At 37.6% G+C, this 18,689-nt stretch overlaps 1 protein-coding gene across 1 annotated transcript in view; it reads left to right on the top strand.

The window, feature by feature from the left end:
- The first annotated feature begins 5,859 nt into the window (after positions 1-5,859).
- The window catches only part of znf507 (zinc finger protein 507), a 32,564-nt gene continuing 19,734 nt past the window's right edge, over positions 5,860-18,689 (top strand). Inside the window, exons 1-4 of the mRNA XM_028442287.1 lie at positions 5,860-5,988; positions 11,921-14,020; positions 15,367-15,469; positions 18,186-18,291. Of these exons, the coding sequence (XP_028298088.1) occupies positions 11,924-14,020; positions 15,367-15,469; positions 18,186-18,291 (2,306 nt within the window). The 5' untranslated portion in view covers positions 5,860-5,988; positions 11,921-11,923. The remainder of the gene's footprint in view (positions 5,989-11,920; positions 14,021-15,366; positions 15,470-18,185; positions 18,292-18,689) is intronic.

The following is an 18,689-nucleotide window of genomic DNA, read 5'->3' as shown; positions in this document are numbered from 1 at the left end:
AGTAGAACATTAGTATGAGTACGTTAGTATGAGTATGTTAGTATGAGTACGTTAGTGTGAGTAGTACGTTAGGATTACATTTACAACATGGCCATAGTGTCAAAATACTTCAAAGTTAAATAAATCAATTATGAAAACATGAAAAAGCTGTTTTTACCTTTTTTTAACTTTATATTTGTATTTTGTCATTTTCATTTAGAAGATATAGAACTGTAGCTGATTTAAACTGTGCAGGATAAGCAGGCAATGATAATTACTGCCTGAATGAATAAATCAATGAATAAACAGATGAATGAATGAATAACTGTTAACAGACCTATTTGATGCTAATATTTCATATCTAACAATATTTCTAATCTATTTGTCATTTTATGCCCATTTATTACATCATTGTGAATTCTGAGTATTTCATGTTTATTTTATATCTGATTTTAAAGCTTCTTTCATGTGTTTTTCATTCTTTTAATCAGACAGTCCAAAGTGTAGCTTTGTATTTATTCTGTTTCTATGTTTCTATGTCCCCACATTGACCATTCTGTTCATTATTCTATTAATCTTCACTCAGCTTTTCTGTCGGGGACTAAAAAGAAAAGAGAAACCTTCTCCTGAAATAATAGCTGGATCTGAAGTATGACTTTAATACTTCAATAGAAATAACCTGGATCCAGCGTGTTGAGAGGGGCCTGAGGCTATGGTGTAATGTGAGAGTGGAAGTCTATGGTCTGTCACTGTGGATTACACTCAGAACATATGACAGACAGACAGACAGAGGCTAATAGGAGGTGGAAGGAATTACACTTCACAAAAATCACACAGCAATGAAGGACGTCATTCTCACCACACGCTTATTCTGTTCCAACTATTACCTGAAGGCACTTCACCACAGAAGGAGAGTTCATATAATATGTGTGATATAGATGTACTGTAGGTAGTTGTAGTTCTAGCCTCTGATGAGGTCAGAGCTTCTGTTTACAGAGTTTATTAGACACAGGCACACCTGTCAAGTATACCGTTTGGGCTTGAAAACTCAGGTATTTTACCCCCCTTTCCCGCCATCTTCCCCTATTAGTATTTTCCCATATATATCCTGTATTTTAATGTAATAATAATTAAAAGATGCCTCACTAAGCTGAACGTCGTCATTAGCCTCGTGAGAACTAACACCTGAAATGGTCTGAGTGACAGTTCTCACAAGATTAGTGCTGACATCAGCAACAAACCTGGAAACAACTCAGAACAGAGATGATGAATGAAGACGTTCTGGTGATAAAAACAAAGAACTGGTGTAAATATGTTTTAAAATATAACATAGAGTTTATCTTCATAAAGACCATCAGGATGTGACACAGTTACACGTTCTGTTAGATTAATAACTGATATTATAACGTCTACCACAGCAGAAGAAACACGTAAGTCACCATGAAAAATCATCCAATCACAAGCTCCACAAATATACACTGTTTATAAAGTGTTAAATAATGTAAAGTCTGTAATAAATGTGTTTAATAAATCATTAGTGAATACCAGAGAACCACATGAGAGAGCATGAGAAATTATAATAAAATATATAATAAAATAAAATGTTAATGTCTCACTTAAAGACAAGCAACGTTAAAATAACAGTAAATATACAACGTGTTGACTTGTATATAAACTGTAAGTATAAAACACATGTGCTTCATATACACATTTATGTTTTTATTTAGGCTGTTTTATAATTTAGGAATTAGGGCTGGGAGATATATCGAGATTCAAGATGTATCGAGTTTTCTATTTTGGCGATAAAGGAAACTACAATATTTCATATATATATAGATATATATATATAAAATAGCTTATTATGTATCAAAATATCAAAATACTAGTTTTAGGAGTCACTGCTTTTACTTCTCAGAACAACATGTAAAGCTCAGTTAGATGATTAATGAGTCACATATTGATCAACTGTTTGTTAATAAATGTCGACCTACCAGATTCTAATCACATAACTGTATTTAGTAAGTGGTTGATAAGTAGGTATTTTATATTTCCTGTACACCTGTCTTAAAATATAAGGGAAACTGGAGCTCGGTTTGGCACGTGGGACGGCGCCAGAAAATTTCCCTTATTTTCAAATCCAAAACTTGACCAGTATGACACAGGCAACAAAAGAATGGATGTTTAATGCTTCATTTAACATGTTTAGTGTCAACATCATTGCTGAAAAAATAACTGAAATAAAGCGGAGAGCTTTTTGGTGCCCATCCATAAAGTCAACATCTGAATAATATCCATTGTTATTCATGAAGGTTATTATTTTATATAGTCATCTTAAAGATATACTGTACATCCCTGTTTTAATCAGAAATGTGTTAAAAGTGAGCAAAAATAGTGGAAAAGGTGGTGAAATGGGATTTTAAAAACCACAGAAATTTGTTAAAAGTTGGCAATTAGAGTTGGTAAAAACAGAGAGAAAAAGTGGTAAAAAGGGTTAAAAGTGTCAATATTGGAACAATTAGTTTAGCATGACAAATCATGAATGTGATTAAATTGGTAAAAAAAATAAAATAAAAAATGAATAAATAAACATTAAATATGGTGAAAAGATGTTAAAAGTGACAATAATGGGTCAACATATGTGACATTAGGTGGCAAAAGTGGTGGGAATGTTTTATAAGTGCTTAAGTCAACATTCTACAAAATTATTCATACCTATGTCATATTTTGACTTAAAGTTACTTTTATTCAACCAGCAAGTTTTTTCTTGATTGAAAATGACACAGATGTTTCCCAGAAGATAATAAGACAACGTACAAGAGACATAATTGTGGCTTTTATTTACATTTGAACAAAAAGTGGCATGTCCAAAATGATTCATACCTCTACAAATTGTCAGTGTATGGGGAAAATCCAAAGTTCTACACCTTTCCAAACAGTCCAAGCTGTTCTAAAGCATCCTAATGACTATGATTCATTGGAAACTGATGTTTAATCAACTCAACAGGTAAAAACAGCAGCTCTCTGCAGTTGGTTTGTGGACAGTCAAAAGAGCTCAGTGAGGACCTGTGGTTGCTCACTAATCAGGAAAGGTATATGAGGCCATATCCAAATGTTTTCAAGTTCCAATTATTATTAAAAACACAAGACGTTCCACACTGTGGAAAATCTCAACGGACGTGGTCGGAAGCCGGAAGTGACACGTGCGCTGTGCCAGGAGGAAAGTGAGAGAGGTGAAAAACAATCCAAGGATCACCACCAAGGCCATTCTGGTGAATCTGGGCTCTGCTGGAGGCAACATCTCAAGGGATACAGTCCAACGAACACTGCCCACTGCTGAGTTCCATGGACGCAGACCAACGAGAACACCACTGCTAGAGATAAGACGCACAAAAGCCCGTTTGGCCTTTGCAAAGGCTCATCTGGACATAGAAGATGACTTCTGGTCCTCTGTTTTATGGTCAGATGAAACCAAAATGGAATTGTTTGGCCACAATGATGTATCCTTCATTTGGCGTAGAAAAGGAGAAGTTTCAACCCTAAGAACACTATTCTTACTGTCTAATATGGTGGTGGTTTGGGGGTGTTTTTCAGCCAATGGACCAGGGAACCTAATAACAGTAAACGTCATCATGAAAAAAGAGCAATACCTCAAGATTCTCACCAACATCATCAGGCAGTCTGCAGAGAAACTTAGCCTTGGCCACCAGTGGACCATGACAACAACCCAAAACATACAGAAAAAGTGCTGAGCAGACAAACATCAGTGTGTTGCCCAGCCAGAGTCCTGACTTGAATCAATCAAGAACAAACTTGCTGGTTGAATAAAAGTAACTTTAAGTCAAAATATGTCAGGGGTATGAATAGTTTTGGGCTTCACTATATATATATATATATCATTTGTTTATTGTATTTATTGGTTTTTGGACTTATTTTGTTGTAGTTTTTCTGTCACTTTGTATTGTGTATTTTCTGTCATTTTTTGGTGGGTTTTTTGTTAATTATTTTTGTGAATTTTGTATACTTTTGTGTTATCTGGTGTAGAACGTTGTTGCAATACAAAGCCATGAATCCCTAATTTCCTCTGAAGAGTTTTTTTTCTTCAGTTCTCACAACATCTGATGATGATCTGGAGGAGAACTCACTCACTGGTGGTGGTGGTGGAGCTCCCTCTGCTGGACATTCTGACCTTATACAACATCAATAATACAAATATAAAGGCAGTTTGGATATTACTGAATATAACGAACTATACAACAGGGTTGGTGTCAATTACAATGATCAATTACAATTATGTCTTCAGTTATCCATGTTCAATTACAACACAATTATGGTTGCGATGACCAGCATACTTTTCCAATTACAATATTTTTTTCTCTAAAAGTGAAATACAATTATGTTCTCAATTACTAAAGTTCAAATTCAGTTAATTCCAATTACTGAGCCTTTAGTAAATAATGCCATAAAACGTAATCTTCATGTCTTAAATCAGCCGTAAAATGCACTAATAAATAATATCTAAGTAGTTTCTCATTTGGTTTCCTTGTTAGGTTTCCTAATTAATGACAATATTAGTATGAATATTTTTGGTGTGGGTGTTTTTCTCCCAATGTACCCCTCAATTACAATTGATAATTTAAAAAAAAAAATTAAAAAAAACTTAAAAAAAGCATAAAATGGTCCTGAAGAGAAGTGACAGGTAGTGGGAAAACTTGATATGAAATATAGTTTAATAATTATTAGAAACATAAAACTGTAACATTAAATTGTAATTATAATATAATTGTTGTGCCAATTACAATTAAAAAGTAAATTATCTGAACTCAATTACAATTCAGTTATAATTACAACAACAGATTTTTTTTTAATAGCTACAATTATAATTATGCCATAATTGTAATTAATGATCAGTTCCAACTCAATTACAGATGTAATTGACGCCATCCTTGCTGTTTAATCCTATTCTCATTCAATGACAAAGGCATCAGTTGGAAACGAGGCTACAAACATTCATCATTAGTCAAAACATGACGGATGTTTTACAAAGAGATCAATCACACTATCAGACAAAGGTTATTAATCCATGAGTTTAATGTTCAGGCCCAGTTTAAATCACAGTGATTTAAGGCCTTCCCTGTCCTATAGTGACCAGCAGTGGTCACACCGCTTTTCTGAAAACTCACAAAATAAAACTAAAATTATAATATGAAAAAGAATACAGTGGCTGATTCACCAGGGATGGACTGGGATCACAATTCCACCCAGACATTTTTCATCCAGACCAGTCCACTACATCATCAGTCACCATGTAGAAGCTGTTATTAAGTGATTCTCAACATAACATCTTAATTTTAATTATTATTCATCCATAAAGCCTTAAAAGGGAGAAACTTTTAACCCCTTTTTTCCTTTTTCCTTTGGCCATTTTGCAACTTCCCTTTTTTCCTGTTTTTTCTCCATTTATTCTCCACAGGTTCTTTTTGAGATCTAATTGTAGTAGATTGTGTCTCTTCCTTTTTCAAGTTTCTACATGAGATGTTTACTGTATGCAAGGGACCCGTACCAAGATTTATTACCAACAATAAACGTGGGGGGTGAAAGTAACTGGTAACATTTACTTTGAGTACTATTTAATTAAACAACTTTTTACTTGTACTTCAGTATTTTATGTTTGACTTACTTGTACTTGAGTAGATATATCAGTACTCTTTACACCTCTGATCACACACAGTTTATTTAAAATAATAAAATCCAAAGAGTCTAATTTTTCCCAAAGCATCGTAAGACCGTGAACGCATCACTCGGTCCACCTGTCAATCATCGTGCCGCTCTGTTTTTGGTCACCTGACCAGTTTCTGAGTCACGTGACTGATACTCCATCCTCGCCATTTTGCAAAATGTGGGAGAGAGAGAGGCTGGCAGCTTCTTTAATGGATAACATAAAACTCTACACTTTTATTGTGCGCTGAGGACAAAGAGCGACACATAAACACACACTTTAACCGACTGTCGGTGAGTTTAACCCCGTTTACTGACCAGCACGTGCCCAGCATGTTACTGATTAACAGACAGCGGAATGAAATGAATGATGATGATGATGATGATGCTAGCTTTAGCTTTAGCTATCACTGTGTGTGTGTGTGTTTGTGTTGAAGCTAAGCTAAGTGTGCTACGTTCACTGTGTGTGTGTGTGTGTGTGTGTGTGTGTGTGTGTGTGTGTGTGTGTGTGTGTGTGTCCTACAGGGAGGGGGGGGGGTCATATTTTTAGACCCTAACAGGTGCTCACTCAGTGGACACATGTTCAACCACAGCGTAGTTTTACCACACGTTTTTCTCACGTTAATCGATTCTAGTGGATTTCCAGTAATCGATTATTTAAAGAGTAGATTAATCAAACTTTTGTCAAAGTAATGCTATTGAATACTTTAAAAAGCACTAGAGGTGTTTTGATCCGATATTGGATATCAGTCCGATATCGGCCAGAAAACGAATATCGGATTTTATTATTCCGATATGTATTATATTATTTATTCAATTGTAGAATACTGTACATTTTATGTGTAAGGTTAAAATGAATGTAACAATTGTTTAATAGTAAATGGGTCAGTTTTTCTCATCCCTACTGTTGCTGTAACATCACTTGATCAAACCTTTTCTAACATTCCACACTACAAAATAAGTGATAGAAGTATGTATGATTCGTGCTGATATCGTATCGGATCAATATTTGTATCGGACAATACTCAAGACTGCAACATTGGTATTGTATCGGAAAGTTGTATCGGAACATCCCTAAAAAGCACTATAGAATAGGGCTGGGCCATATGTTGAGTTTTCTATTTTGGCGATATACAAAATGACAGTATCGCCTATATCGATATATATATTTTGTACGAAGTGTCTATAGTTCTGGACCCGGACCACAGACAAATCTGACTATATTTTCGGCACTTCCTGTGCGTATGTGCAGTAATCGTGCAACGATTAGTCGACATTGTCGACAATTTTCGGTTACGTCATCACCGTCTTTTTCATCTGTTGACAGAGCTGAACATTGTTTTTTCATGAGGAGTGGCTCATCTCACCTTCTATATATCTGTGCTCAGAGCTCTACGTGCGTTACGGACGTGATTAGCGGGAGATAAATCGTCAGAAACATCCCACCGGTAAGAATAAGTCATTTCACTAGAAACGATAAATTCCCATGTCAGAAATGAATGAGGGCCATTTGGCCTCGATTTAGCCAAAAATGTCCCTAAAAACCTTGTTCCATGGGACAAAATTGCCTCCAAGTCTTTTTACAACAATTATTCTCTGTAGTGACGTTAACGGGAGCTCCGCGCTGTCGACGAGCTAACACACAGTCGGGCGCTGCTCGTCTCAGCCTGCCTGAAGCTGCCGTACAGCGATACATCATGAACCGCTACTTGGTTAAGACCAGACAATCATCCAACAAAGTCAACCAGTTCAAGTTCCTCCATCAGATCCACCCATATTTCAGAGACACATGTTGACAGAGATGCTCAACTAAAGCTTGCTAAGCTAACCCTCAGAAACATAAGACTGGGCTAAGCGCTAACGACTTAAAGGAATAGACTAAAAAGAATACGGCTTACTGTCATCAAACCACAAAGAGCCACTGATTTACGGAACTCATTACACACTCCTAAACACAGAGCTGAGCAGTTCACGCTTAACTTTAGTGTCTGTGAACCTCCACCCATTTCTAGTGAAGCTACAAACAGGGAGGGAGGGGCTTAGCAGCCTCCGTCAGCTTCACCTGCTCAGTGTTTAATATGAACATCTCATCAGAGCTACAGAAGATCTGTGGGAACAAGTTGTGTTTTTGTGGAAGAGACTGATTTTATAGATTGTAGAGTCTGAAACATTGTACGTTCATAATAACTTGATAGTTTCTAATATTCTGGCCCCTAGTGGTGAAATAACATCTTGTCTATTTATTTTTGTCTAATCATCTGGAATAATATCATCAGGATATTTTAAATGAGGTCATTTTAAATTAAGTTGATCAAAACATAGTAAACCTGATCAGATTCAGTAAACCATTGATCTCTGAGGGAAATATGGTGACATTAATGCAGTTCTCATTCATACATATTTATATGACATATGATTATAAATAATGAAGAAGGAGCAGTAAGAATAATCCATGTCAGTACAATCTATAGCTACCTTTTAATTGGAGCTTACACATAGTTTTAAATTACACTTTTATTTTGACATACATTTGTGTTTAATTATGGTTTTTTTATGCATTTTTTTAAATATTTTTTGAAAAAAATAAATACAATTTCTTAAAAAAAAAAAACAACTTGAATAAAAAACAATTTGGAAAACAGAATTATAAGGAAAGAAATGGAGTTTGGAAAAAATAAAATGTATTTTCTAGTGCCCTATGTAAGTTCTGTTAATGTTTGCCAGTTATTTCAATTCAACTTTATTTATATAGTGCAGAATACAACAAAATCATATCAAAGCACTTAGCAATATTAAGTAATTAACAAAGCCAATAACTGTACAAATGTTAGGTACTTTTACTTTAACATCACCATTCTTCATATGTATATATATCTTTTTTGTTGTTTTTTTTTTTTGGATGTCTTTTTGAGTCGTTTTGTGTATTTTTTGGTATTTTTTTGTTCTTGGATTGTTTTTGTCCCATTGTGTATTTTTGTTGTTCTTTTGCATATTTCTCAGTTTGTTTTTGTACGTTTTCTTTGTGTATTTTTTTTTGTTCTGTATTTATTCATTTTTTTCGCAGTGAGAAACAGTGAGCTTGATTATTTAAGTTAAGCATCTGTCAAATAAAGAATAAAATCAGTTAATAAATCAAATTTGGGCTTTTATTTATAGGAGTGAAAAAAAAAAGAAAACAGTGGAAGACTTCATTTAAAACTAAAGACAATAATAATTGGAAAGTTTTAAACACAAAAGACAGCATTGAAGTTACTGAGGTGCTGAAGGAAAAGTCAAACAATTCAATAATCACATCAATACTCTTTAATAATCCAAACTGAATGGGCTGATTAACCACCCACTAATCACTACGTAAAGTACGTATCAATATTTGATTTAAAATAGAATTGTGAGTAGCCTAAAGATTCCGTCCCCTAGGCTAAATACTGTATGTCTGAGCTGTAGAAAAAGACATGTTTTAGGTTTTTAAAAATGCCTGTCATGATTCAAGGAAAATGATTGAGAAAAAGCAGAAGTGAGGAATAAAAGGAAAGTGACTTGTGGTGTTAGTGGTTAGAAAGAAGGAAGTAATGATGGTCATGTGGATATTATGGAAAGCGTTTGATTACATTTCTACTCTCGTTTCCTCTGAGTATCAATGTGTAAACAGAACCACGTGTTTGTATTGAACATCACAGCTCAGCGTATCAGAGAAAGGTCAGAGGTCACACCAGCCTGACTTCTACTTGACCTTAACGCTTTAAAAAAAAAAAAAAAACCTTCATCATTGGAAATACAAGCTTACTATTTAGGCCTGGTCAATATATCCAGATTCACCATATATTAAAGTTTCTATTTTGCTGATATTTAACATTACAATATCACCTATATCAATATATTTAAATTTTATAGCTTATTTTGTATTAAAATACTCATTCTCAGAATAGCCTGAACAGTTCTGAGAATGAGGTTTGCAGTTGTCATTTTATTTGTGTAAATATCAGTGTGTGTGAATATTTTCTTTGTTTAATTTCCTAATTTACACATTCACATTTTTTTCCATCATTTGTGACATGAAATGAATTTCACATTGGTGTGGATTTTTCATACACAAGCTCACATCACATTTTGCAACATATCTTCCTTCATAGTCGACACTGATTTGTTTGAACTTTTCATTTATTTTTTCCAATGGAACATTAACGAAAAAACCAGATTTTCACTTGAGGGGGCGGGCCTTTCTTTAACCATTCATACTTTGGTCTGTTGTTGTTAGGGATGTAACGATTCACTCAACTCCCGATACGATTCGAACTGGGTTCACGATACGATTTTCTCACGATTTATTTTACAAAATGGGACTGTAGACAAATGATGACTGAAAAAAATTCCTTTTATTTTTTGGGGGAAAATACTGTACTATTTTCCTTTATTTTTCATTGTCAAAAGAATCCCTTGATAAACTATTCAAAACAATGCAATTTAACTAAAAATAAATCTTGAATGAAATAAATAAAGGAATAACACAAATGAAGAAGAAGCCTATTAATTTAAATTCTGGTTCTATAGTAAACAATTCAAAACTACATAATAGTTCTTTTTCTTTTTAAAAGTGCAACTGAAAATGTATTTTGTGCCTTAACAATTAGGAAAAAAAACAGTAATTTTACTGTATTTACGTCAGATATTTGTTTGGACCCGCAGAGGGCGCTGGTAATCCAATGGTCGGTTGGCATGCAGATATTCCACCAGTGAAGAAGAGATGCTACGCTAGCAGACAGAGCTAATAGAAAAACGTGATTTTTACAGATATTCACGTAATATTACAGATATTCTTTCGGTGCTAAAAGGGTAAATAATCATTTATGAGCATGTTTAACAGTAAATGGCGGCCAGAAAGAAAGTAGTAGCAGATTCCGCCCGCCACGTCCTCTTCTGGAAGGATTAATATATAGCGCCCTCTGCTGTTTAAAAATAGTACTGCGATTCATTTTTCAGAGCATCGATGTGAACCGTGGTACCTATGAATCGATTTTTAACTGCCTTACGATTAATCGTTACATCCCTAGTTGTTGTTTGTGTTGGGTTTTTTAATCGTAAAGTAGGGAGCGCGCTGTCAGATTGTGAGTGGGCGTGTCTGTACCAGTGTTAACTGTTATTTCTGATAAAACAACGCGTATATGCCTTTTTAAATCAAATGAATATGGAATAATATACATTTAATTTCTGGGTGAGATCCTGTTGGGGACAAACAAACTATAGGGAAACACTGTATTATATAAATATATAGCATTATATAATATAATAATGCATTATATAAAACAAAATAATATTTAACAGGATAAAATTTAATTTTAGTTGTAATGATATTTAATGTTTTTATTTTTTTTTTACTTACTTTGATCCCTCCCACGATGTGTATCCATATGCAAAATATGAACGTTTTTGCTTGATTTGTATTCAAGACACTTTAATAAGAATGACTGGGTATTGTCAACAGGGTTGGGGTCAATTCTAATTGACATTGCATAATTGATCTTTAAGTACAATTATGGCATAATTAAAATTGTAATTGTAAAATGAATGATGTTGCTGTTGTCGTTGAGTTTAAATCTAGGGCTATACTGAGAGAAAAAAGGCTCAGACACCCACACCAAAAATATTAAAACCAATATTGTCATTGATTATAAAGCCTAACAGGGAAACCAAGAGATAATAAACTAATTAGATGGTATATAATATTTTTTAGTGTATTTTACAGCTGATTTAAGACATGTGTCAAACGGACCTGTTAGCATTAGAGATGCTAACAGAAAGCTAACACAAGAGGAAAGTTACATTTTTTGGGCTTATTTATTTCAGACTCAGTAATTGTGATTAATTGTAATTAAACTTTGGTAATTGACTTTCTGGGTAAAATAATAATTGTAATTTTAAATATAATTGGAAAACATAGTCACTGTAATCATAATTGAGTTGTAATTGAACATAGATAATTGATGATGTAATTGACCCCAACCCTGATTGTTAATATAGGCGACAATGTTTCATTTTTTTGCGTTTTCAGTTGGTGGTTTCTGTGCTTTGGGATTTTTTTCAATGAAAAGATGAACCTTGCCTCAAAAAAGGTTGAAAAACACTGGCTATGAAGCCGACACTAAGTTTATACCCCATAAAACATTTGCCAGCTTTAAAGGAAGTGTAAACTTTTTACATTTTGTCTCCTTGTCTGACCCTATGTTCACAGGTCATGGAGGACGTCAGTAACGTGGCGGTCCTCCTCTCGGCTCCGCCCCCTGCTGCTGCTGCTCTGGTAGACGTCACGGCCCAACGACACGCTGGTGACTCTCTGATCCAGGTCATTGAGAAGCTCAGTAAGATCGTGGAGAAGCGACCCCAGCGCTGCTGCTCTGTTGGGGGACAGAAGAGGGCCATTAAGTTGGTCTCTAGAGGAGAGGAGGAGGAGGGGGAGGAGCCAAAGGGGAGCAACGATGGCTCCTCCCAAAAGAGAGTGAAGCGCACCTGTAGGGACAACACGAGGTGGGACGGTTTGTTGTCCGTGTCAGGTGATAACAACAACAACAACATGGTCAGTGCTCCAGCAGAGGGCGACCACAGACGGACGGTCACGTGCTACCAGTGCAGCCTGTGCCCCTACCTCTCCCAAACGCTGCCCCTCCTCCGAGAACACCTGAAGCAGCACAACGAGCAGCACAGCGACCTCATCCTCATGTGCTCAGAGTGCCACTTCACCTCCAGGGACCAGCACGAGCTGGAGGCTCACGTCAGGCTGCACTTTGACGACCGAGGGGACGCCCACAGAGAGCCAGAGGGAGGGGCGTTACCAAAGCAGGGCGGGGCCTTGTCAGATGCCTGTGAGCAGCAGCAGAAGAAGAAGTGGTACAGCCAGGAGGACTACGGCCTGTACCGCTGTCTGATCTGCAGCTATGTCTGCAGCCAGCAGCGGATGCTGAAGACCCACGCCTGGAAGCACGCCGGCCTCGTCGACTGCTCCTACCCCATCTTTGAGGAGCAGGAGGAGAGTTTCACACGACGAGAAGCACACGTGGTGGGGGCTAGCAACGCTGCAGCCACAGAGGATGCAGTTGTTGGCTCCTCCTCCTCTTCCTCACTGGTGGAAGATAAAAGCGTTCCTATGTTGCCTGCCGCCTTTCGCCTCCAGCTGTGCTCTCCACCGAATGTTCAACAGGAGTCTGTGGATCTGCCAGTTTCTCTCCTCCATCCTAAAGCGGCGGCGGAGGATGAAGATCAAGACCAGGACTACAAAGATCTGAACTCAGAGCAGGTGAAAGCAGAGGCTGACGCAGACGTGGACGATAGTTTATTATCCTCAGCTCAGAAGATCATCAACAGCAGCCCCAACAGCGCGGGACACATCAACGTCATCGTGGAGCGCCTCCCCTCTGCTGAAGACTCAGTCCTGACCACCAATCCTCTGCTTCTAGACCAGGACACAGAACGGGACGCAAGCTTAGTGGATGTAAGGACAGACCAGGGAGAAGGTTCTAAAGAGGGGACGGCGATGGTCACAGACGCTCAGACTTCAGTATCCAGCGCTAGCAGCAACGATCCCCCAAGAGACGAGAACGTTCCCCCCGCTGGGCGTAAGAGGACCCACTCTGAGTCACTCCGCTTACACTCCCTGGCCGCCGAGGCCCTGGTCACGATGCCCATGAGAACCACGGAGCTACTCGTCTCCAACACGACCGTGAGAACCACTGCCACCCTGGAACAGAGCCCACACGTTGGACACAAGGTCGTAGAGGTGACCACGACGCAGAAGTCGTCCCACGAAGAAGCTGCCACCGCCGTGATGGAGCTTCACGGCCAAGCCAAAGAAAAGGACTTAAGTTCCCTGAGCTTTGAGGAGGGCGAGGACGGGGGCCACACCTCCACCAAAGCGGGCATCAGCCTGTCTCTGCTCACCGTCATCGAGCGACTCCGAGAGCGCACGGACCAGAACGCCACGGACGAAGACATCCTGAAGGAGCTCCAGGATAATGCTCAGTTCCACAACGGGGCAGTGGGCGGGGGCGCAGCGAGTAGCTACGTGGACGACCTGGTGAGCAGTCCGGGCGGCGGCGGCCTGGTGGATTACGTCCCCGGCAGCGAGCGGCCGTACCAGTGTCGTCTGTGTCGCTACAGTAGCGGCACTAAGGGCTACATCAAGCAGCACCTGCGTGTGCACCGCCAGAGGCAACCCTACCAGTGTCCCATCTGTGAGCACGTGTCCTCAGACAGCAACGACCTGGAGAACCACATGATCCACCACTGCAAGAGCCGCACCTACCACTGCAAACACTGTCCGGACACCTTCCACTACAAGGTGAGTCCAGGATCTCTCACGTTCTTAGTTCTTAGTCATTTATCCCATACATTTTACTCATCAATTAAAATTAATATTTGAATGGTCTCATTCTTTTTAGTTTCCTAAAATGCAAAAACAAATGTTTTCCATCCTTTTGCAAAGCCTTTTACTGCATGCGCACATTGAGGGCCTCCACATTTCAATGATCGCAGAAAAAGGACGGAAAATACGGAATTGAATTCTCGGTCATTCCAACAAATTTTCAGGACATTTACATACTTTCGTCTCAAAAATTCAGAATTGTTTTACCAATTGTTTTGTGATAATTAAAAAAAATATGTTATTCTTTCTTGGGATGTAAAACCATTTTTCTTTATGCAACTTAATTTTTATTTCTGACCCCAACTTGGGATTATTTCACCACTCGTGAATATTAAAAATTATTTACATGGGGCCATTGTAGCTTCTCTCTGTGTCTTATAATCATAAAAGTGAAAGCCCCTGATTATTATATTATAAACTATGATTGCTCAGAGATACAGCAGAAATTAAATTTCCATTAAATCAATAATATATTTTAGAAAATTAAATTCCATACGTACATTTTTGTGATTGAATTTGATTTCTTAATTTATGTTTGCTTTCCAAAATTATCAATTTATTATCTTCCTCGTATTGTGGACTTTGCATTATCATTTCATGTTTTAATCAAGATCATTTCCATCCTCAATATTATGATTTTCATTGATATCAAACCCCATATTTTTAATGCTTTCATTTGTTCATTCCACTGGCCTGTAGTGCTACCCCTAGGCGTACACGTACCTTCATTTGAGAAACACTGGTCTGTAGCAGGAACAAGTTGTGTTCATGCATGCTGAGAACTTCTTTTCAACTTTACTCAACATTTTTGTACGTCACACTTTGAACTTTGGGTGCTGCAGGCTTCACTTATTTTATAGTTTCACAGTCTGATTTTATTTATTTTTTATCCTCCTCCCCCTACACTCGTTTATAGTGTTCACAGTTCTTAATTCTCAGCACACGCTCTCAGAAGTTTGGAGCCCTAGCGGCTCAAACCTGCGGCTGAATCCTTACAAGTTGGAGATGAAAGTGAAAGGCGAGTTCATGGCCACAGAGACTCTAAAGATGGAACTATTGATTCCTGCCTCAGCAGAGGACTGAGACTCCAGCTCACAGACATGATGAAATTAATCAGACTGTACGTGCTGCAGCTGTGGGATTTAAACTGTGAGAGCCTCTAATAGTGAATCTGAGGCTCCGTTACACCGCTGTAGATCACTGAATGCACGTGATTTGAAATCATTCCTCTGCTTTGTACGCTGTTGTGTTTGTTTTACCAGAGCCAGTTAAAGAGCCACGAGCGAGAGAACCACAGTTTGAACAACAACTTGGAGGCACTCACCGAGACCGCCGCCACAGCAGAGGACGCACTGACAGTCGAAGGTAGCGTGTCACACAACCTGCCACGTGAATGCACAGTCCCACACACGTGTACACGCACAGCCACTCAAACATCCATTAGTAGGGCCCTATAAAATCCATTTTATTTTTGTCCAAATTCCATTAAAAATTTTCCCAAATTCTGCGTTTTCCCACATTAATTTGTATTGAAATTAATGAATTTCTTCAAAATAAATCAAAATAAAATAAATTAAATAAATGTATGTAAAAAAGAAAAATGTAATTTAAAATAAAAGGTAGATATAAGTTGTAGTGACATGGATTATTCTAACTGCTCCTTTTTAATTATTTTTATGTCATATAAATATGTATCAGAGCAGCATTAATCACCCACTTTCCCCTCAATGGTTTAATGAATCTGATCAGGTTTATTGATTAAGTTTTGATCAACTTAATTGAAATTAACCTAATTTAAATTATCCTGATGACATCATTCCAGACCATAATGATTAAACAAAAACAAATGTACACAAGGATGGATCAGTTATTTCACCACTAGGGGTCAGAATATTTGAATTATGATGTTTCAGACTCTACAATCTCTGGTATTGATGATCCACAACAACAGAACAACTTTATCCACAGATCTTCTGTAGCTCTGATGAGATGTTGCTGATGAAGGTTGCGCCCCTCCGTCCCTGTTTGCAGCGCTTCATGAGAATTGGACGGAGTGTCACAGATGCATAAAAGTTAAGCGGGCACTGGTCGGCTCTGCATTTAGTAGTCAGTGATGATTTGTGTAGTTTTTTGGCAGTTCAGACGGTGTTTCGGGTGGTTTAGACATGTTTAAAGTGGCCAGTACAGGAGGGGGCGGGCTGTGCATCTAATGAGTAGTTCCCTCACGGTGACGCGTTTCATCTACATTTGTCAATTTTTGTTTTTGTTGGTTGATTTCATGATTCCGCCAACGTGGAAATTATAGGGCCCTACTTGGCATTTTTTATCCACTTTTTACTAAGGGTGCCGAGTTTAAATCCATTTTTTTATTTAAAAAAACTTGTTGCACTTAATTTTATGATGGCAGTGTGTAACACTGCATTTTCTTTTTTTCAGTGAAAATGTGCAAAACACTAATAATAAATAGGATGTTTTGAGGCAATTAGTTTGACTCAATTTGTCCTCTGAATGATCAATATCTTCTGATGAACAGATACAGCAACTTCATTTTAATTTTGATATTAACTGGGTAGAATAGATATATCGTATCGTGATACATATCGTATTGCATCGTCCTTGCCAATACTCACCTCTACTTTTTACACTGCTCTATGGCATCCATACCAGGACATTATTGAAACATCAGGTGACAGCGCAGAGGCGAGAGAGTGCGTGTTTTTCTGCGGTGATTAAGCTCTGTTTACCTTAAGTCTTTGGTCTGTCTATAGTACTAACATGAGCTTGACTAGTAAATGGCGTGACTTGCTTGTATGTGCTGTGTATGAGCCATAGACATATGACGAGATGGAAAGGGATGAGGAGAACGAGTTGGTGCTCAGCAGAAATTGTCGTGGTGACGTGACTAAAGCACATTTAAGAACTGTCTGATCTGAATTTAAGACAATTTAATACTTTTTAAGGCCTTTTATTTGTAAAAATAAATAAAATATTTAAAAGTTTTTAAGGACCCGCTGAACAGTTTGGTGACGCTTTCTGAGCCTTACGTCATCATTTTTAATTAGTCACGGTAATACCGTATACCGCGGTAAAATTTTGACGATATCAAAATTTGGATGATACCGCCCCCCAAGCCTACTCTGGAGCCCATTTTAAAAAGTTCCATTTTAAAGCACCAAAACGCCATTGTCGTGTAAACCAAACAGACAAAGCGCAACAAAACTTTTTGTGTTTTCACTTGCAAAGCCTTAGATGTCATGACTCATAATCGCCATTATCATCTAAAAAATTCCTATCAAACAAAAAAAAAAAAACACTGGTATTTGGTAGGGCTGAACGATTTTGAAAAATAATCTAATTGCGATTTTTTTTCCTCAATATTGCGATTGCGATTTAATATGCGATTCTTTTTTCAAGGGCCTCTTGTCATGTATTTTTCAATGAACACAAGCAATAAATCAATCTGTTTCATAATAAACAATTTCAGATGTATTTAAACTTTAAATAAATATAAAATATACTTTTTAAAGCACAGATTACAACAATAAAGCAAACAAATCTATGGCTTTATCTTTTCAACATATGTAACTAACTTCACAGTTCATGAAACATGTAAACATGTGGACTGCACTTCTTAAACACTCTCTGAACTTACCAGGACAGTACAAGACAGGACAAGAAAAAGAAAAAATTACAGCCTTTGTGATTAAAAAAAAAAATTGCGTTTTATAATATCGCAAATGCAATTAAACGTTCAGTGTTTGGTTTGAACTCCTGTATCGTCTAGCACTGTTTTGGAGTCATTCATATCAACGTTTAGCCTCAAACACATGTTTGAATATATTCTTACCGAATGAAGAACTTCTTTGAGTAATCACTACGTCACAGTTTGTCAAACATGTCGACCTCCACAGGCATTGTATGAATTCCATCTGGACTTCTAAACCTCTTCAGTCCTACCAGTAAAGGTTACAGAGAAGTAGAGATCTCTATTCTGTCTCTGTGGTTGGTGTTGTGTATGTGTTTAACACTTCCTGAGGTGTTGGTGGGTGTAAAAACATAGTTTGATTTGTCTTCCTCACAGATGGTAACGTGCAGGTGTTTAAGTGTGACGTGTGCAGCTACACCAGCTCCACGTACGTAGGGGTGAGGAACCATCGACGGATCCACAACTCTGACAAACCTTATCGGTGAGTGACGATCACAGAGCTGCTTTTCTACCAGCGGCGTTTGTCACAACACATACAGTGGGGCAAAGAAGTATTTAGTCAACCACCAATAGTGCAAGTACTTCCACTTAAAAAGATGAGAGATGCCTGTAATTTACATCATAGATAAACCTCAACTATGAGAGACAAAATGAGAAAAAAATCCAGAAAATCACATTGTAGGATTTATAATGAATTAATTGGTAAATCCCACAGTAAAATAAGTAGTTGGTCATCTACAAACAAGCCAGATTTGTGTCTCTCACAGACCTGTAAGTTCTTCTTTAAGAGGCTCCTCCTCCACTCGTTACCTGTATTAATGGAACCTGTTTGAACTGGTTATTAGTATAAAACACACCTGTCCACAACCTCAAACAGTC

This window comes from Gouania willdenowi, chromosome 3, assembly GCF_900634775.1.
Source record: "Gouania willdenowi chromosome 3, fGouWil2.1, whole genome shotgun sequence".
NCBI lineage: Eukaryota > Metazoa > Chordata > Actinopteri > Blenniiformes > Gobiesocidae > Gouania > Gouania willdenowi.
The sequence above is the reverse complement of the archived record's forward strand: the minus strand, read 5'-3'. Positions and strand labels throughout refer to the sequence as shown.